The sequence below is a fragment of the Capricornis sumatraensis genome, chromosome 22 (genome assembly GCF_032405125.1).
Source record: "Capricornis sumatraensis isolate serow.1 chromosome 22, serow.2, whole genome shotgun sequence".
Classification (NCBI taxonomy): Eukaryota; Metazoa; Chordata; class Mammalia; order Artiodactyla; family Bovidae; genus Capricornis; species Capricornis sumatraensis.
In genome coordinates this window covers 44,354,801-44,376,193 of record NC_091090.1, presented here as the reverse complement: position 1 = coordinate 44,376,193, position 21,393 = coordinate 44,354,801, and the positions used below count along the sequence as shown (strand labels likewise).

The window sequence follows — 21,393 nt, the reverse complement described above, 5'->3', positions numbered from 1 at the left end:
GAGCAGCGTCGCCCAGCGGGCAGACGCAGCGGCTGCGCTCCGGGGCCTCCCTCTTCTCCACAGCGTTCCGGCGCCCGCGAGCCGCCAACTCCGGGGCGGCCGGCGTGGGGGGCAGGGGGACACTCCGCCGGCGCTGGGAGGGCGGGCGGCGGCTGAGCGGGCGCCGCTATTGGCTGACCGGGTGGCGGCGGAGGGGCGGGGCCGCCGTGATTGGCAGGGAGGGCCCAGCCGATGGGGGCGGGGCCGTTATATCTGAGGAGTCCCCGTCGCGGCGCAGGCAGTCGGGCTGCTGGAGTGCGGCGCCGCCGCGGGACTCGGGAAGCCGGCTGACGCGCGGGCTGGCGAGGCAGGGGGGGTTGGTGCGCGGCGGCTGCGGGGCGTAGGGCAGGGGTCTGCAGGGCTGCCGTCTCCCTGGGGCCAGCCTTGCCGATCCCGGAGCTGAGTCTGAGCCCCGCGCACACCAAAGACGAGGCGGCTGTGGCAGCAGCGGCGGCCCCAGCCATGCTGTGCTATGTGACGAGGCCGGACGCAGTGCTGATGGAGGTGGAGGTGGAGGCGAAAGCCAACGGCGAGGACTGCCTCAACCAGGTGAGGACCGGGGGGCCCTGCCGGCCCCCTGAGACCGGGGTCGGGGGGCCTCGCGGTGGTGCCGGCGGCGGCGGCGGCGGCGGTGGGGAGTGCGCCTCAGGCGCCCGGCCTGCGCCCCCTCCTTCCCGAGGCCGTAGGGGCGCGCGGCCCCCTTCCTGGCGCGCGCGGGGGTGGCCCGTCGGTGGGGGTGGGGCGGGGGCGCGACGGGCCGCGGGCCTGCCACCCGGTCCCCCAGCCCGGCACTCTGCCGGAAGAAAGCGGCCCGGCACACCTGCTGCAGGTGGTGTGTGCACGAGGCTGCCTGTCGTCCCCGCGGGGCCCGGCGGCGCCACCTGCGTCCCGGGATGAGGTGGCCGGAGGCGGTCGCAGGTCCCTCAGGTTGCTGGGCAGACAAGCCGGGCCCCTTGCCTCTCCACTGCTTCTCAAGCGGCCGGTTCACCTCCCTGCCTCTCCCGATTCGCTGGCGACGGTGGGTTTGGGTCATAAACTCCTTGGTTGTCTGTCAGCACGCGCGTTTCCTTAGGAGTAAAAACCGTTCCAAACAGCGCCTAGCGGTGTGGCAGACGTCAGGATTTGCTCTCAAGGGAAACGCTGTGCCTTCAACCCACCTCGACCTGAGATGTTTGGAAAGCCTTCTGTAAAGCTTAGCAGACACTTGTGGCGTGTTTCCTCAGTGTGTTTATTTTTTTGGAACCCAGATGGTTAAAATTGTCCAGATAATAAGCTGCCAAGTCAGCTGTGCAGATTGTGCTGGTGGAGGGAATTCCAGTGATTGGAATAAGAAGGAAAATACCCCGTGGATTCCCCTCCTCAGGCTTTCTGGAAGGCTGCATTTTGAGAACTCCTTTTGTGCCTGCCTCTATACCACGACTAGTGGTTTAGCATCACTGGAGCCTTAGAACTTTGTTCTTATAGCCTACAACAGGAATTGTAACACCGTTGTTGAACTTTGTGTTTTGTTTTTTTTTTTTAAACATATGCAAGAATCTTAGATGGAGTCGGTTTGCTTTGACCACATGGACCGCTTGCTTATCTATGCTGCATTCATTTTTGTTTTAGGTGTGCAGGAGATTGGGAATTATAGAAGTTGATTATTTTGGACTGCAGTTTACGGGTAGCAAAGGTGAAAGTTTATGGCTAAATCTGAGAAACCGGATCTCCCAGCAGATGGATGGGCTAGCCCCTTACCGGCTTAAACTGAGAGTCAAGTTCTTCGTGGAGCCTCATCTCATCTTACAGGAGCAGACTAGGTAAAATGATGCTAAAATAAACCAATGTCAAATAGACCTTTGATTCCCTTTAGGGAGAGCCACTGCACCTTCCCAGAGATGCTCACAGGCAGGTTTGTTTTGATACAGAGGTTCATAACTTAGACGTTTTCCATAGCACTGTTCTTTTGTTGAGGTGAAAAGAGAGCAGCATAGTTGCCCAGGGGTACATTTTCCAGCTCTTGCGGTATTTTTCTTGTCTTTATAAACGATGGGAGAGCAGGGATGAATTCTTACAAACGTTTGAGATCAGCGCCACAACTCAAAAAAATTCTTAAAAAGAAAGAAAGAAGACCCAACTGACTTCCTGATAACAGCATCTACTGCCCGATAGTAACCTCTGCCTCAGCAGTGTTACTGTAGGTCATTGCAGACTGTTCTAACAGAAAGCAGGAAACAGTTCCTCTTGGGTTACTTAAACTTGGTCAACTTCTTCAGCCTAGTGTCAGATTACAGTGTGTAGCAAAGAGCTCTTTTTCCGAATTTTTTAAGTTTTTCAGTTTCTTGCAAATGCAGTTAAGAAAACTGGTCTAACACCAGTAGTAACATGCTACCCCACAAACACATTACACATGATTGTTGAGTTTAGATTGCTAAATTTCTCTCTACTTCTAGAAAGCTACCAGTAGTACGAGACAATTGGAGCGTGTGGTTTCCTTTTTCAAACAGAAAATGGATTCTGCCCTGGACTAGACATAATACTTTCCTCAAGGATGAGCTAAGCTAGGAAACTGGTGTTTAGTATTTATTGCTGAAATGCAGGAGACCTAAATCTTATAGTGGTATATTTATTTTTTAAAAAAATGGAAAATGACTACTTTTAAACACAGCAAACTTTGGATCTTAGTTTTAGTGTTTTCCTACTTTGGCTTGGAAATTTGCCACGACCATAAAAAATGTGAGTGTGACAGTTTTGAGTAATGATGAGTGAGCCATATTCTTTAGCAATTTTTAGCATGTCATTTTATTTTTTTGGTCGTTTACCAGAGGATGGCTAGACACACATTTTGAAATACTGTTTATTTGAGTTTGAAATCTCTGCTTTGCCTTGTTATGGAGCTTTAAAGGGTGAAGGAAATGTTCAATTTTGTATCTGAGAGAAGCTAGTATATTGAGTTCTTAGTGCTTCTAAAAATGTCTTGCAAAATATTCAAGTAATTCCTTGTTTAAGAATGTCTTAGCTGTCTGTATGACATCAGGATAGGTTGCACTTTTTCTTTTTTAACTTAAAGCTGGTTTGTGAATGCTTCTACTTTGCAGTTCAGTTTGATAACTTGCAATTGAGTAAGAAAAAAATATATGTAAATATATAAAACACAACCTCTTGGAATTTTCATTGTTTAGTTTTATCCTGATTTTGCAGTTATTTCAGGGCCTCCATTTACAAATCTATTTTGATGACACAAACTTATTTTTTTAATCTGCAGAAGCTTGGAGGACTAAATACATCATTAAATGATAGCAATCATAACAGTGTAACATGTGCATTTGTATTATAAATGCTTACAGATTTTACAGTTTGCTACCAGACATTCTTTACCTGTGTTTTCTTATAATAGAGTTAATAACTATTATCAAATCCATTTTATTCATGCAAGAAATACATTTTATGAATTAGAATTGGAATTAAATTTCCTACTCTATTGACTCAATTGACTTTGACTCTTGAGATTCAAGCCTAATAGCACTCAAAGAATGCACATACCTGGTTAGACTCAGTAATTTTAATTGATTTTTATTCCATTTGAAATCATACCAGAAAATTCAGGTGATCAAAACTGTTGATTTTTAAAATATTAGTATTTTACTTTTCTGTGGGGTTGTCTGAAGTAACAGAATTTTAAGGAAATGCCACCTAAATTGTATATAGCATTCAGCTTTATAGATAAAGTGATTTATAATTAGCTTTGTACCTTTTCATTAGGAACATAAGTTGTGCTGGGCCCAGTTTTGCTATAGTTAGCATTGTGTTTATGTGCCAGATACTACAGAACAGGAACACTTATTTCCCCTAATGTTAACATAGTAAAGCTGGTGATTAATGTTTTTGATGTTTAATCGTTTGTTATAAAATATTGGTATAAAATGCCATGGAAGTAAAATAGATCTATTTACACAGTGAGTAAGCTCAGCTTTGCCAGTCCAGTTATGAGAGGTGATATTTTAGCATCTCCCAGTCAAGTCATGAGGGTGCACTTAGTATACTGGAAGTGTCTGGACAGTTTATTAAATGGTGCTGAAATATCCTGCCCAAGCTGTCCTCCATGGACAATTAAAGCAGCCTGCTTACAGTAGAGCTGGCCTAAGGGGGGGCAGTTCATACATTACTTTGCATCAAATTAGGGAGGCTGCTAGAGAATGACAGGTGGAAAGGCCTGTCTGATAGAGTCCTAGGGGCCACACGGAAGCCCTGCATTCTAGGTTCAGCTCAGCCACCAACCACTGGCGTAAACAGCCTTCTAAGACTTGAGACCTGCTGAATACCCTGAAAGAGTTTCTTTAAGATCCCTTCTAGCCGATTTTCTTTTTTTTCCTTTGGCTTCTATTTCTCTTCATATCACTTTTCTAATGCTTTTTTCTAGATAACATTTCTCTGAAGATAGAAAAAACATTTCCAGTGTCTGCTTAGACAGGGAAATAGAGTTAGTCTGGTCTCTTATGTGGCCTAATTTTAGATTTGATTCTTTACCCAGACTATTTTGTTTGCTCTTGAATGAGGAATTCTGGAAAGTAACCGGAGAGGTTTGTTTAGACTCAGCTGGAACATTTCAGAGAGGAAGACAGCAGGTATTTTCAGCAGATGTTTGCCATTCTGTGGATTAAAACGAAACGTGAGACTAATATATTCTGAAAATGGATCTGAAATCTCAGTGATCTTTGAAATTCTTACCTTTCAGAGGCTCTTGGTTATTCACAGCAATTCCGACCAGATTTTGTCAACATTTTCAAAACCAGAGGTTAGAGAATTATATGCTTCAAGGATAGTAGGTATTTATACCATCCACTGCCAGTAAAACCTTTCTGTTTCTCCTGACTTTGCCACGTTTTAGCAGAGCTCTGTGTTCTTTGCTAGGGGGCACCCTTCTTAGTTAAGATTCACCAACACCTGAATCCTTTATCCCAGAGAACAATCCTCATACAAGCACTCCGTGATGCTAAAGTACATGTTCATGGAAATGTTGTAATCCTGAATGTCGCATCCCATTAGGGTCTTAAAGTTGTGAGCAGTGATGAGTGTGATTGCAGGCCCCAGCTCACTCATCACTCCTTGGAAAAGCCTTCTCTAGGCCCACTGAGGAGACTGAACTCTCCTTAATATATCATGCCACTTTCCTTTACAACGTTTAACGAATGTGTAGCACTCATTTACTTTTGTGACCATTTGCTTATCATCAGCTACTCTAATAATCTAAATTCCATTAAGAAGGAGCTGATCAACCATGTATCCCCAGAGTCTAATAAGTACCTGGTGCGTAAATATTTGCTGAATCAATGAATTAAGAACTTGGAAGTCAGTAAAAATGGGGTTAACTGATACTGATAATACAGATTTTCTTGTAGATATTGACATGTTTTGCCAGTTTGCTTCTATAACCTGAAAAGTTTGAGATGATCTAAAAGAAATCTCATCATTAAACGTTTTCTAGCGGTTCTTCTTGATTAATTTGCTCAGTGTTTGGCATTCTTCTGTTTGCTTGCTTCCTTCGCCCCCTCTTCAAAGCCATTTGTTCATTGTAGCTGTTTGTTCTTATCGAGGATGAACTACCACCCACCTGGACCTTTTATGAAGTTCAGATAGTTTTCAAGCTGCAGGCCGGCTTTATCTAATTTCAGCAAATTTGTAGGTCCTTGATACTTATTAAATTCAGTTTTTCTCCATCTCCCAACAAAAATCACTTAGACATGCGAAAGTTCAGGAACGATGGCATCACTGAAACCCACAAAGCAAATACCACATATAAACTATAGGCAGAGATGAGGTGATAAGCTCAAATCAGTCCACAGCTGAATCACGTTGACCCTAGCCCATGCCTGTAATCATGTTCAGAATCTTATAAAACATTGTCACGAGGGTAAATGTTGATTACAGAACTTACCTTTGTGTGATTCATGATGGGTAAATTCCATAGGATGCATTGCAGGAATATTATGTTTTTTATATCAGTTACATGTCTAAGAGTGGAACAACACATTCTTTTTTTTTTTGATACACCCAAATATAACACTGGCCCCAGGAAAGTAAAAAAGGTTAAAAACAGACATGTATATTATTTTCAAAGAAAGTATTAATTACATTTCTGAATTCTAATTTATTAAGTCTTTCTGCTCAGAATATGGGATGTTTGTGTGGTTTTCTGTTTATTTTAGCCACAGGATGCCCACCTGGGCACCTTCATCTCTTTTTGAACTTCTGATACTTATATATACATATAAAATATCAGAGAACATTGAGAAATTGATTTGTAGCCAAAATGAACTTTTCATTTTGAATGTCATTATAAATAAAATCTGACTATTTAGAGGGCACTAAGGGGTCAGACCCTGGAGAAAGCAATGGCAACCCACGCCAGTGCTCTTGCCTGGAAAATCCCATGGACGGAGGAGCCTGGTGGGCTGCAGTCCATGGGGTTGAGAAGAGTCGGACACAACTGAGCGACTTCACTTTCCCTTTTCACTTTCATGCATTGGAGAAGGAAATGGCAACCCACTCTAGTGTTCTTGCCTGGAGAATCCCAGGGATGGGGGGAGCCTGGTGGGCTGCCGTCTATGGGGTCACACAGAGTCGGACACAACTGAAGCGACTTAGCAGCAGCAGCAGCAAGGGTCAGACCCAGGGTGACCAGTGGGATTAGGTTCCAGGTATATTTATTCTGAGTTGTGTCCCTGATTCCAGGCTTCTAATCTAGATTGCTGAGAAAGAGATGGTAGTTGACACTCTTAAACTCTGCGATTGCCTGGATTGTTATTTTCCCAGGGACACCTATCTCCAGTGAGTGAGTAATCATACCTTTTAGAAGTGAGATTTAATGCTTCGAGGTACTTTTTCTGGAGTGAGTTGTAATCAATTTGAAGTGAGGAATTTCTCTCACCTGTACCCTCCTTACCATTTAACTGCTTTGGAGCCTGAGGAGGAAGCAAATTTATCAGTGATTCCCATTTTACATTTTGGGCTTTGAGAAAGATTTCCTTAAGCCTGAATAGAGACCTGACTTGGTAATTACTGGCTGTGACAGTTTTCTCAGTTGCAAACTTTCCATGAAATGTGTTAGAGTTGATGGTTCATTTTCGTTATGGCTCCTCATTTGAATTCTGAACCTTGACCCTATTACTAGTATTATGTTCTCAACCTCTTAACTATAAAGATTTTCAAATGTACAGATAAGTTGAAGATTTTTACATTGAACACCAAAAACACCTAGATTCTGCTATTAACAATTTGACATTCTTGTTTTATCACATATTTATCCACTTATTGGTCCCTCTACCCATCTATCAATTTTTTTAAATACCTTTCAAAATAAGTTGTAAGTAGATATCTCCCTAAATACTTCACTATGCATATCGTTAACTAGAACTCAATCTTTGCCTATAGTTCTTTTTTCTTTCAATATAAAATTTCATATGATGGAATGCATAAATTGTAATATTCCACTTGGTGAGTTTTGGCAAATAGATGTACCTGTTTAAATGAAACCCTTTTTAAGATTTAGAATATTACCATCACTCCAGAAAGTTCCCTCATGACCTTCTGCAGTCATTCTCTACTCTCCTTCCCTACTTCCACCCACCTCACTCCACAACCAGGTTGTATGTTTTTCCAACATAGATTAGTTACGCCTGTTCTACCTCTTGTCAGTGGAATCACACAGTAGGTATTCTTCTGTGTCTGGGTCCTTTTGTTCATCATAAATTTTATGAGACCCATCGTCTTGTTGTATACATTAGTGACTTGTTGCTGTTGATTGCTGAATAGTATTCCATTGTATTATGTACTGCTGATTATTTATCCATACTCCATTGATGAACACCTGTTTTCCAGCTGTCATGAAGAAAGCTGCTATAAACATTCAAGCACAAGTCTTTTTTTGTAGACATGTGTTTTCATTTCTCTTGAGTAAATAAGATTGAAATAGCTGGGTCATAGAGGAGGTAATTGTTTAACTTACAAGTAACTGCCAGACCTTTTCCAGAAGCAGTTGTACCATTCTGTGCTCCTGTCAGCAGTGTGCAGGGGGGCCAGTTCCTCCACATTCCTGCCCGCCTTCTGCTGGGTTTGCAGTGCTAGCGCATTGTGGTTCTAATTTCTACATCTCTATTGATTAATAACACTTTCTCATCAGCTTATTGGCCTTTCAAACATCTTTTGTGAAATACCTGTTCGGGTCATTTGCCCATTTTTACTTTAGTTGTTGCCTTTATTTTTGAGCTGCACACGTATTCTTTGTATATACCAGTTTTTTGTCAGATATTTGTTTTATATGTGTACCTTTTTCTTGTGATTTGGCTGGTCTTTTTTTTAATGCATTTTGACTGGAAGAAGTCTTTAATTTTGGTTAAGTTTCACTTATGCACTTTTTTCTTTTATGATTCTTGCTGACTGCATTCTGAGAAACCTTTGCCTGTCTCCAAGTCATGAAGATACTCTCCTGTGTTTTGTTCTAAAACTATTACCATTTTGGCTTTTATATTTAGGCCTGGATCCATCTTGAACTGATTTTTGTTGCTCTGGAGTTTAAGATACAAAACAAACGTATAGCAATTCTGTTGTGGTTAGATAATTTTAAAATATAACCTGGCAGTTAGAGCTTGTGGTTTAATGACTCATTGAACTGAGGCTCACGTTCAGGTGACCTCAGTGGGTGTCTCACTCTGTGAGGGACTAACCAGCTGTTAAAATGGAGAGCCAGGTTCAGTCAGTCTCTTGGGGAGAAATTCACTTCAGTTATTGGGACCGGAGAGTTTTTAAAAATAACTATTTAGTAGTTTGCCTGCAATGCAGGAGACCTGAGTTCGATCTCTGGATCTGGAATATCCACTGGAGAAAGGAATGGCAACCCACTCCGGTATTCTTGCCTGGAGAATTCCATGGACAGAGGAGCCTGGTGGGCTACAGTCCATATCCGCAGAGCGTCAGATACAACTGAGCGACTAACACTTTCACTTTCAGCCATTTTAGAGATGTTTTAGTTGGTTACTTCATTTGGAGTTTAATAGTGAATGTGGATATAGTTGTCTTATATTTGTGTCATGAAAAGCTTTTCAAAATTACATAACCGGCAAGATAACTGGAGGGCAGTAATAGAGAGTAACTGTCCATGATGAACAGATCCACAACTCCCGATTGGTTTGCAGAAAATTCTGCTTTGATTATTAGATGATTTCTTTATGAGACAAGGCACGGTTTAGAGGAGAGTATTCTGATTACAGTTCTTAAAAGATAAAAGACCTAATTTTATGGCTTAAAATTGTGGAAAGGAATTCATTTTAAAAATAGAGGAAATTCTAAGTACATATTTCTAAACAAAACATATTAAGGATGTGTGGCTCTTTTTTTTAAATTAAAATATATATCCTCATATTTATTCCTATTTTCTTTCTTTTTAATCTTCCCTAATGCTGCAGTAAGTGTGAATTCATGAATGCAAAAACATGAGTTAGTTGGTAATTTTTCACTTTGGGCTTCTAAGCCCCATCCTATGCTGAAAGTATCCAGTTTCTTAGTAACTGAGTAAAACTGGAAGAATCATGAATTTCAAGGTGCAGCCAAAGGAATGTTTAGAAAATGAGCTTGTCTATTAAGATATATTCATAGACATTTGCTTAAGACATGATTTTGTTCAAAGGCTTTCTTTCTGTTTATGCTTCTAGCATGTAGCCTAAATTGAATTAGATATGCCAATCACTTTTGATCTTTGGGAAAAAAAAAAAGGCAATTCACTGCAGGTCTGACTTCTTTGAACACATCTACTTATCTTGAGAATATTGGTAACCTTTAACCCAGCCTGCGAAAAGGGAGAGGGTGAAATCCATGAACCAGTCAGTTACAGGCCAAATAGTTCAAGGGAAAATAATAGAAGAAAATACTTCACTCAGAACCACCCCTAACTGTTGAGCCATCCCTGGATTCCTTGCTGTCAATGGTTCTGCACGCCCTGTCATCCTCCATCTGGGAAGAACACATTAAATAAAGTCTGCTGATGGCCTGCCGCCGCTGTGACCTTTGCTATCGCTGCTCCACGTGCTCTTCTGGAGAGCATAAACTTGTCACCTAAGTGCCAGTTTGCAGCCTGAGTTATTTTGATAGGATACTTTCCTTCACACCAAAAGACTGTAAGTTCCATGAAAAGAGGAACTATCACATATATTCACCCTTGAACCCCAGAACTCCAGCATAGGGCTTGGCACAGAGACGATGCATGACAGACTTGTTGACTTGAAAAGGTTGCTTGATTGCCATGAAATGGCAAAATGCATGAAGCGCCCTACCAGAAAGTTTCTGTAAAGAGGGGGATTTTTGTACTTAAGAGGGTAGCAGTCGCAGTACAGCCTAGAATGTGGAGTATATAGAAAACGCTATTGCCCTCCACCCCCTTTTTAAAAATTCCAACTCACATGCCGAGAAAGGATCAGCGTTACTCTCAGGCTGCTGGCCACCTGTTAATATTTTGTTATTGCTTCTCTGCCTTTGATTTTGGCAGTTGTCTGTCTAGAAGTTGGCATGGATAGTTTAGAAAAAGAAATTGGACTGATTTTGAACCTCTTCTTTTGCCGGCTATACTAGTCTCTAACTTAATACCTAGGAAATCAGTTAAAAGACACTTTCACATAAGCAGTGATTAAATCGAGAAGACTTAGTTTGGCTGATACCCTCGAAAATCTTTCAGCACATGCTTTCTTGTTTAATGTAAGCATATACTGAGGTTTTTGTTTGCTGCTAGCATGTCCTCTGATGACTGCAGAGACAGAGGCACATAAACCAAGATGAAGTTCACCGAATGGTTGTCTAAAAAGCCTTCTGGGGCCTGAAGCAGTGTCGCAACACCAAGATTTTATGGGGCTGCTAGATCTCAGTCTTCCGAAATTTCAAAACAAGTTATTTTTGTAGTCATTTCTTTCCCCCAGTAGGGACCCCCTTTTCAGTTTAGCAGTATGTCAGAAATACTTTAAAGACAAGCAGATGTTTGGTTTAATAAAAACCATGCTTGTGTTCTCTCAGTGCTATTATGCATTCTTACTGTGATTTCTTCATAGGGGGCTTTGAATGAAAAAAAAAAACACTGCAGTGTCTGGCAGAGTCTGATAATTTTAAACATTTCTTTATCGTTGTAGAAGGCACAAAATGTTGAATTTAAGCATTTTTTAAAGGAGGATTAATGGCTCTTGTCAGCCCAAAGTTTTGAGACACTCAGCAGTGCCCCTCCTTGTTTTTTCTAGCCTCAGGTTCTCCTGCCTTGCATTGTTCTCATACCTTCTACCTGGATGTCAGACACAAGACTAACATAAATAAAAGTGACTTGAGGACTCGAATAAGGATATCCAGCTGAAGGGGGAAGCTGAGTTTAGGAGCACCTGTTCAGAGCTTTACAGTGATGATCACAATTCATTTGTTAATTGAGGGAGTAGTGTGGCATTTCAGCATGTTGGAAAGGATGTATTGAGTCATCAGGGAAAGTTATACTTCTGCATTTGCCAGAGACAAATTTCATAACCCTGGCCAATCTGTCTATGACAGTTTAAACACTCTGTTCAGAGTCTTAGGCAATACAAATTGTCAGGTAACAACATCTGAAGTTTTCAAGGACTCTAAGTTTCACTTACTTTTTGGTAAATGTGGAATGCAGTGTTGCGTACAGTTAGGACAGGGTCAGATGGAATGAAACTAGGATGGGAATATAAACTGATTGCAGACAGTGTGTAGTTTTATGTACATTTATAGAACTCTCTGATGTTAGATGCACTTAGAAAGTCAGTTTACATGCAGCTAAATGGTTTGTGTGTAAATTAGACAGAAGGGTATCCAGATGAGGGGATAGGAAGAGTGGCCTTCAGGACAGAGGGAACAGCAAGACCAGAGATGTGGGAGTGTGAATATGCTTGGTTTTTCCAGAAAAAAAGAATTGTCCCTTTCCTGGGGCATAGTGGCGGGAGGGAATGACAAGAGTGCACGTGTGTTTGCTCAGTCACTTCAATTCTGTCTGACTCTCTGTGACCCTGCGGACTGTAGCCTGCCAGGCTCCTTTGTCCGTGGACTCTCCAGGCAAGAGTATGGGAGTGGATTGCCATGCCCTCCTCCATGGGATCTTCCCGACCCAGGAATCGAACCCGGGTCTCTGATGTCTTCTGCGTTGGCAAGCGTGTTCTTTATCACCAGTGCCACCTGATATGGCTGGAAATCTGGGGCAAGACGTTGAGAAGTCTGGGTTCATGCTGACAGTGTGCTTCCTTGGCAAACAATGGGGATGTCTTGAAGGATTCTGAACAGAGGAATGGCAAGTCTATATCAGAAGCAAGCAGCTTGGAAGATGGATTCATGCAGAGTCTAGAAGAAAGATCAGCCTAGGGGATATTGTAAATTCTCTGACAGTTGAGAGGTACAGTAGGACAGAGGAAGTAAAAACAGGGAAAACGGAACTAGATTTAAAAGAATTTTCAGAGATAGAAATTAGGCAGAAAGAAAATGAAGAATCAAGATTGAGTGTGTGGTAAAAATAGCAAATCAGTCTCTGCTTTCCACTGGGAGAAAAAGTGGGTTTGGGGAGGAAGACAGTTTGGCTCCAAACAAGGTGAAATTGGGATACTGAAGAACACTGAGGGGCGAAGTCTGTAAGCTCTTGGATATTTGCATATGAGCCTTAGCAGAGAAGTTCAGGTGAAAACGAGAGATTTGAGTGTCATTTGAATAAGATATCAATTACACATCAAGAAGAAATTTTCTGATTAAGATCATTTCTTTTGAAATGTATAATGCAGAAACGTGTATATAATTATTATGTGTGTATGTACTCCTTAGACTTATTTTGCCTTACTCATAATTTTAATAAAAGGTCTGTAAGTGTAAGCATTTCCCAGGTAGCTTTCTACCCTGCTCTGTTTTTCTTACTTAAAAGGGATTATGGAATTGCCACGCAGTGCGTCTGACAACCATGTTAGTCCCCCGGCATAACGTCATTCTCATATTGCTTTGCAGGCATATCTTTTTCTTGCATATAAAGGAAGCCCTCCTGGCAGGCCATCTCCAGTGTTCCCCAGAGCAGGCAGTGGAACTCAGCGCCCTCCTGGCCCAGACCAAGTTTGGGGACTACAACCAGAACACGGCCAAGTACAGCTACGAGGAGCTGTGTGCCAAGGAGCTCTCTAGTGCCACCTTGAACAGGTGAGGCCTCACTTCAGGCTCCTGTTTGTTGTCATGGATCTAGCAGATTTATAAGAATCTCCAGGAGAAAGATCAAACTGATAGATACAGGTAATTTGTGAGGTTGAGGCTAGACCATTGCCCACTCTAACCAACTGTTTTCAAAAGATTCTTATCCTTTTCTTTGAGAAACTTACAAACACAAAATATAATCCACACAAATAAATGCCCTTATACAAAATGCTGTGTAACAGAAATTATAAAGTCTCTGGCCTTTTAAGAATGTAAGTCTCTTAGAGAGTCTATCAGGTATGTTGACCTTTCCTTCATCCCAGAAAGGATTAAATCAAGAGACCTAACATAGGTGTTTTAATTATCTATTCATGGGTAATGAGTTGCCCTCCAAAACTTAGTGACTTCAAACAGGAAACATCATCTCACAGTTCTCTGGGTCAGGAGTCTGGCGTGGCCTGCCTGGGTTCTCTGGCTTCGGATCTCTCAGGAGGCTGCAGTCAAGCTGCCCATGGGGTTCACCCTCGTCCGAGGGCCTAGCTGAGGGAAGGATCCGCTTCCAGCTGGGCTCAGGTGGCTTGTTGTTGCCTGGCCTGTGCCCTTACACATGGGCCTCTTTCCATAACATGGTGACTAGCTTCCCCCAAGACAGGCAGTCCGGTCAGAGCAAGAGCGAACACCCAAGATGGAGTCTTTATAAATTAATCTCAGAATTGAGTGACAGCCCATCCCTTTTGCCATAATCTGTTCATTAGAAGCAAGTCATTAATCCAGCCTATACTCAAGGAAGGCCTCCTGGTGGCTCAGATGGTAAAGCGTCTGCCTGCAGTGCAGGAGATTCCTGGGTTGGGAAGATCCCCTGGAGAAGGAAATGGCAACCCACTCCAGTACTCTTGCCTGGAAAATTCCACTGACTGAGGAGCCTGGTAGGCTACAGTCCATGGGGTCGCAAAGAGTTAGACACGACTAAGTGACTTCACTTTCTTTTTTTCATACTCAAGGAAGTTATAGAGGGGCGTGGATACCAGGGGATGGGGATCTTTAAGGACTATGTTGGAGGCTGTTCCACCCCAATAGATAAAATAGATCCTGCATATTTAAGTTCCAAATGACCTAATCAATCCCATATAATGCTATATTATAATGAAACTTAGAAAGTAAACTTAGACAAATACATGAGCCATTCCTAGGTATAAATTTTTTACATATATTTTTAGAGATTTTCTGTTGTTTTAATTTATCCTCATCTGGCATCCCCAGTAGTTTTTTCTACTAAATATTTAATAGTTGAGATCTTGAACAGTGTCTTAAAAGTATTTTACAATAAGGTTGCTAATTAAATGAAACATCAATAATATATAGCTTTAAGTTTTTATGATTCGTAAATGACAGTGTCAGTCTAATTCACTAGTGGAAATAATAGATTTCTCTCTGAAGACTGCATCAGTTAACCTCTCTGTACACTCTGGCCTTTTGGTGTCTTACAGCATTGTGGCAAAGCATAAGGAGCTGGAGGGGACCAGCCAGGCTTCAGCCGAATACCAAGTTTTGCAGATTGTGTCAGCAATGGAAAACTACGGCATTGAATGGCATTCTGTGAGGGACAGCGAGGGGCAGAAGCTCCTCATTGGGGTTGGACCTGAAGGAATCTCCATTTGTAAAGATGACTTCAGCCCAATTAATAGGTATCCCAGGTCTTAAATTTGTTTAGGGTGGCTCAGACGGTAAAGCGTCTGTCTACAATGCGGGAGACCTGGGTTTGAGCCCTGGGTTGGGAAGATCCCCTGGAGAAGGAAATGGCAATCCACTCCAGTACTGTTGCCTGGAAAATTTCATGGACAGAGGAGCCTGGTACGCTACAGTCTATGGGTCACAAAGAGTTGGACATGACTGAGCGACTTCACTTCAAGTGTGTATATACTCTTATAGCTCTGATCATGAAAATAGAAAGTGGAGAGGGATTTACTAAACAGTCATCCTTTAGGGATAACATGTTTCATTTGGGATAGGTACATTAATTTTATTCAGGCCTTGATAACCATTCCATTATTTTTTTTAAATGCAGGCTTAAGTGTACTGATGTGGCGGAGTTAATATTTCTCAAATGTCATTCATGGCTATAAAAATCTCATTTCACCTACACACAGTCCCCCAAAACTCCCTCTAGAGCTCCTCTTCACTTACCCCAAGTGCTTTTCAATGAACCTTTATAACTTGCAAGCAGAGTGCTTATCTGATGGTCTTATCTGAGCATCTGGTTTTACGGCTGGGCCACGGCCCATGGGAACCTCACTAGGTGCCTGCGCAGTGGCGGACCTCCCCTGAGTTGGCTTACTTTTCTCTTCCCCCGTTTTAGGATCGCTTACCCCGTGGTGCAGATGGCCACCCAGTCAGGGAAGAATGTGTACCTGACCGTCACCAAGGAGTCTGGGAACAGCATCGTGCTCTTGTTCAAGATGATCAGCACCAGGGCGGCCAGTGGACTCTACCGAGCCATCACAGAGACACATGCGTTTTACAGGCATGTACCCTTCCTGTGCTCCATGACCCCAGGGTCTGCCTCGGGGCTGAGGTTTCCAGGTGACAGCAAGCCTCCTACAATTCCTGGGATCATTGTGTCAGTGAACCGTGTACAGAGTTTAAAAAATCGGCTATTTGTGAGCCCTTCATTTCTGCCCTAGCAGGGGTCCTTCTCAACATTGTCCTGCTTTTCTTTCAGAACACGTGCATGTGGTGTGGAAGGTGTGAGTGTGAGCTGCACAGACTCGCTCCACTGCTCATCTCTTAGCCCCTTTCCTCACCACCCCCACCCTCCCCACCCCCTGACCAAGGTAACTCTGAGTGAGGGCTTGTTCAGGGAGGGCTTGTTTTTGCCCTTGTGTTTTGCCCTTTCCCTGCAGGATAACCCAAATTGTTTTTCCTCCCTGGGAGAGTAGCTGCTCTGAATCCTCAGTGTGTAATGAGGATCCCTCGATAACCATATTGATTCCCTCATTTCTGAGGGTGCTTTAGTGTTGTGATTTGACTCAAATATTTGGAAAATCAAAAGCTACAAAATGTAATTGGCAGGCAACTGAACTATTTTATGTTAAAATAGACACATTGTGAAGCAGAATGGAAAATTTGTAGAAATTTTTATCATAAATCCAAGGTTACAAAGAAAAACGTCCCTTTTCTTGCCATAAGCTGCCTTCGACTGTAGCTACTGTCCGTGGAGGTGCCCTCTGTGTTCACCACTGCCCAACCAGAGGTCCTTTCTCAGGAGACATTTGAGAAGCATAGAGGTGGCATCATTGAGATGCTTAACACATGCGAGACTGAAAGGATTTATTTTCATGCATGCTGACAAGAATGTTAAATGTCTGTGGACATGAGCCTCCCTATTCACGGCAGCATTTAAGGTCCGGCTCGTGGGGACACCCAGGCCTGTCAGCACTGAGGTGGGTGTTGCGTCTCTGTCCGTAGGTGTGACACGGTGACCAGTGCCGTCATGATGCAGTACAGCCGAGACCTGAAGGGCCACTTGGCTTCTCTCTTTCTGAATGAAAACATCAACCTGGGCAAGAAGTATGTCTTCGATATTAAAAGAACCTCCAAGGAGGCATATGACCACGCCAGGCGGGCTCTATATAACGCGGGTGTGGTGGACCTCCTACCCAGAAGCGACCCCAGCCCCCCAAACTCTCCCCTGAAGTCCTCAGAGAGCAGCACCAGCTGCAGCAGCTGTGAGGGCCTTGGCTGCCAGCAGACCCGCGCCCTCCAGGAGAAGCTGCGCAAACTCAAGGAGGCCATGCTGTGCGTGCTCTGCTGTGAGGGTGAGATCAACTCGGCCTTCTGCCCCTGCGGCCACACCGTGTGCTGCGAGGGCTGCGCCACCCAGCTCCAGGTGAGGGGGCCGCCTGGCTCCAGGTGAGGGTCTTGCCTGGTTACAGGTGAGGGGGCTGCCTGGCTCCAGGTGAGGGTCCACATGGCTCCAGGTGAGGGGCTGCTGCTTAGCTGGCTGCCACGGGCCAGGTGCTGACTTGTGGAGGCACTGATGGAAAATGTCCATGTCTACCTGGGGAAGGTCTTTGTATTTGGTGACTAGGAAGGTGTGGCCCTTAGAAAACAGTATAGATTAGCACACTTTTCTCGACAATGTAATTACTAAACTACAGGCTTCTTTCCAGTCCTGGAAACGAGGATCAGATTTACACGGTAAGACATCTCGTTGGGCTGGACCTTCCAACAAGATCTCCCAAAAGAAGGCTGAACTCCTTTTCCATTTCATGTTTTCTCTGCTTCCTGACACTTAGGAGGATGGTGTCTTTTACTTATTTATTTGGGGAAGAATTCTTAGAGTTTTGGGTGATAGTTAACTCACAGTAGGTTGTTGCCTGATTATTTATGATTCATTTCCTTTTATTACCAACTGTGTTTCTCAGGTCCCCTTGGATTGGCTCTCAGTTAGCAAGTCAAACTACTTTTAAAGTTTGTACACAAAATAAAGTACCTCTTACATAGTAGGTTTTCCTTTCTTGCACCTTGCATTTCCTTTTACAAAAATTTTTTCAGTTTGTTTTCATCCCCTAGAACTGTTAGCTACATGTCGCTGTGGTTTTATGTAAAATTAGCCCTAAATAACTTCTAGTCCTTAAGAAGCTGCTAATTTCAGAACTATTTTTAGGGCTACACATGAGCCAAGAGGATGCCTGCATTCTTCCTTAGACTATGCAATACACTCTTTCCCCAGGAGTGGTCGTGAATTTGCCTTTTTCTGTCCACGTTGTCTGACCCTCACACCTAAGGCTCCCCCTGTGATTGAGGAGGGGATCTGCTTGCTGAGAGGCCAGCCCAAGGGTGGGGGTGGGGGTGTGTGACTGTCCTGTGACTGGAGCAACCATGCTCCCTGGCCATGTGACATCCACCCAGTGATGTTGTCCAAGCCAACTAGCCAAGGACACAGTCTCTGGAAGGGTCTCTGGGTCTCCTGCATCCCTGCCCGAGGCTTCATAGTCAGCGCATGTGGGGACTACAGTCTCATTTCACAGCAAAAGACCGTCAGTAATCATTTCACTCACTGTGCTGTGTTTAGAGTCTGACTGAAAACCTGGTTAATTTCCTTCAGTTTATACTTTTTCATAATCTTTAGTTTTATTTACTTACTTTTAAAACTTTTTATTTTGTGTTGGGGTATCAGTTCAGTTCAGTTGCGTCCGACTCTTTGCGACCCCATGAATCGCAGCACACCAGGCCTCCTTGTCCATCACCAACTCCTGGAGTTCACTCAGACTCACGTCCATCAAGTCAGTGATGCCATCGGCCATCTCATCCTCTGTCGTCCCCTTCTCCTCCTGCCCCCAATCCCTCCCAGCATCAGAGTCTTTTCCAATGAGTCAACTCTTTGCATGAGGTGGCCAAAGTACTGGAGTTTCCGCTTTAGCATCATTCCTTCCAAAGAAATCCCAGGGCTGATCTCCTTCAGAATGGACTGGTTGGATCTCCTTGTAGTCCAAGGGACTCTCAAGAGTCTTCTCCAACACCACAGTTCAAAAGCATCAATTCTTCAGCGCTCAGCTTTCTTCACAGTCCAACTCTCACATCCATACATGGGGTATAGCCGATTAATAATGTGATCGTTTCAGGTGAACAGTGTAGGAACTCAGCCATACATAGACATGCATCCTTTCTCCCCCAAACTCGCCTCCCATCCAGGCTGCCACACAACATTGAACTGAGTTCCCTATGCTATACAGTAGGTCCTTGTTGGCTATCCATTTAAAATATAACATTGTGTACATGTCCATCCCAAACTCCCTGACTATCCCTGCTCCGCATCTTTCCCCCTGGCAATCATAAGTTCATTGTCTAAGTCTGTCTCTTTCTGTTTTATAAGTAAGTTCATTTGTATCATTTCTTTTGAGATTTTACCTATAAAAGATGTCAGGTTTCCCTTGTGGCTCAGATGGTAAAGAATCCGTCTGCAATGCAGGAGACCCAGGTTAGATCCCTGAGCCGGGAAGATCCCCTGGAGAAGGGAATGGCAACCCAGTCCAGTATTCTTGCCTAAAGAATACCATGGACAGAAGAGCCCTGGTGAGCTGCAGTCCATGGGTTGCAGAGAGTCGGACACGACTTTGCAACTACACTTTAACTTTCATAGGTGGTGTAATATGATATTTCTCCTTCTCTGCTTGACTTAACTTCATATAACAATCTCTAGGCCCATCCATGTTGCTGCATATGGCATTATTTCATTCTCTTTAATGGCTGGGTAATATTCCATTGTATATGTGTATTATCATCTTTATTTTTAATCCTTTGTCAAGTGCAAACTTACAAACTGGTCAGAAAGCAAAGATCTCTCCCAGGGAAAAGCTAGAAATAATTGTGACCACAGCGTATTTAGAAAATGCACTGTAACAGGTACCACAGGTAAACACTGAAGACACAGATCCGAGAAGGTGTCCTAACCTGTAGTGCCGCTTCTTTTCCAGTCGTGTCCCGTCTGCAGATCACGGGTGGACCACATCCAGCATGTCTACCTGCCAACGCACACCAGTCTTCTCAACCTGACTGTGATCTGATCTGCTGTGCACTTACAGGACATGCCATGTCTCCATGAACTGCACTAGTATAAGCTATAAAAGAGATAGATTGTGGAGAGAAAAAATACTCCAACACCCATCTGCCATGCAACGTATAGGGGAAGAAAAACCAACAAGGAAGAATAGAAAGAATATAACTACTTCTCACCGCCAAAATGTACCATGTGTAGAATCAGCACCTGCTGGGTGGTGACCAGGAGGAGCTCTGGGACCCAGATACATTCCTTGGACTTTCCTTCTTTTTATGATCAAGTAAGGAATCAGGAAAAATCTTTGACATCAGTTAAGTGGCACCCTAACCCTAAAGTGGGTACCTTTTAGAAAATGATGTTTTAAGTCTCCTTAATGTATCCCAAGGTAAGTTTCCTACCTGCAGCCAATTTTGTAAGAATTTATTTTAAGGATTTACTTGGTTCTTTTTGTACGGGTCACGGAGCTCTGGACATTTTTAATAGGAAAATTTTTCTTAAAGAGATAGTCATCGTTTTAATGTCATTTCTGTTTTTTCTAACTTGTTCAAAATGATTGGGAGGCAAGCAGATTTAAAAATCGATTCGGGAACTTTTTTTTAAAGTGGGCAACAAAGTTGTCAGATTTAAACCAGTCTGGCCAGTGGAAAGCAGATCACTCCACATGATGGATTCCTGTCCCTTCCGTCTCCCTTCTTCTTACCACATCCCCAAGCCTTTCAATGATAGAATGCTACCAGTTTAGTTAGATGATTTCTATGTAGTAGTTGGCACTCCTTGGGCCTCTTGAGTTGGGGGAACATTTTAAGATTAAAAAGGGAGTGCATGTTCCTTGGAAGGGAGAGCATTGCTCGCCGAGATGACGCTTCATGGCATACAAATGGGGTGGTTCTTGAATTCTCCCATGCACCCTGCTCCAGCTTCACCCGGTGGGGTTGCTTTTGCTTGATCCATCAAGCCTTTTACAGCCTTATCATAGATGTCCTAGATATTATATGCTTTTTTCCTTTTTTGGTAGTAAATGCTTAGGTATTAACTCTTTGTTGTCCCTCTATGTTATAGAGGGGTTTCGGGTGTTTTGTTTTGTTTCTGTATTCTTAATCATGTTTTTCCACTCCCACTTGGGAATTTTGGACGCTGGTCAGCTTGTGGGTTTTCTAGGATGTTGGGAAACCTAGGTGACCTTATTGGGTGCAATACTAGCTACGTTAAAGCTAGAAACCTACACTGTCACTTTACTGAGATTTCTGAGTATACTTTCCATATTGCCTTAATGTAGCAGTAATGTGTTTATGCATTTGTTTCTTTGCACAGACATTTTGTCAAATATTAAAACTCTACTTTTTTATGGCACATATTAGCATATAAGCCTTTATTCCAAGAGGTATTTATTTTTTCACTTGTAAAAAAATAATGTTTCCACATAAAGAACTCTGTTATATCCTAGAGGACTTCTGTCTTTTATATTCAGGATAATAAAGACTTTAAAGCAAACATGGGTGTTTGTATCGTCATAGTGATTGTTATTTAAGCCAGTTTTTAATCATTTAAAAAGAACACAGATAACATCCTGGTTAGTATCTACTGTGGTTCTTCATGGAAAGTTTGAAAATGTT

General features: G+C 43.1%; 1 protein-coding gene across 1 annotated transcript; it reads left to right on the top strand.

Annotated features, from left to right (window-relative positions):
* Nucleotides 1-336: 336 nt before the first annotated feature.
* MYLIP (myosin regulatory light chain interacting protein) lies at nucleotides 337-21,175 on the top strand. The gene is made up of 7 exons (XM_068960583.1): nucleotides 337-588; nucleotides 1,648-1,838; nucleotides 13,045-13,230; nucleotides 14,709-14,906; nucleotides 15,578-15,742; nucleotides 16,687-17,107; nucleotides 19,698-21,175. The coding sequence occupies exons 1-7, from the start codon at nucleotides 502-504 to the stop codon at nucleotides 19,785-19,787; spliced, it is 1,338 nt and encodes a 445-aa protein (XP_068816684.1). The 5' UTR covers nucleotides 337-501; the 3' UTR covers nucleotides 19,788-21,175.
* Nucleotides 21,176-21,393: the final 218 nt, after the last annotated feature.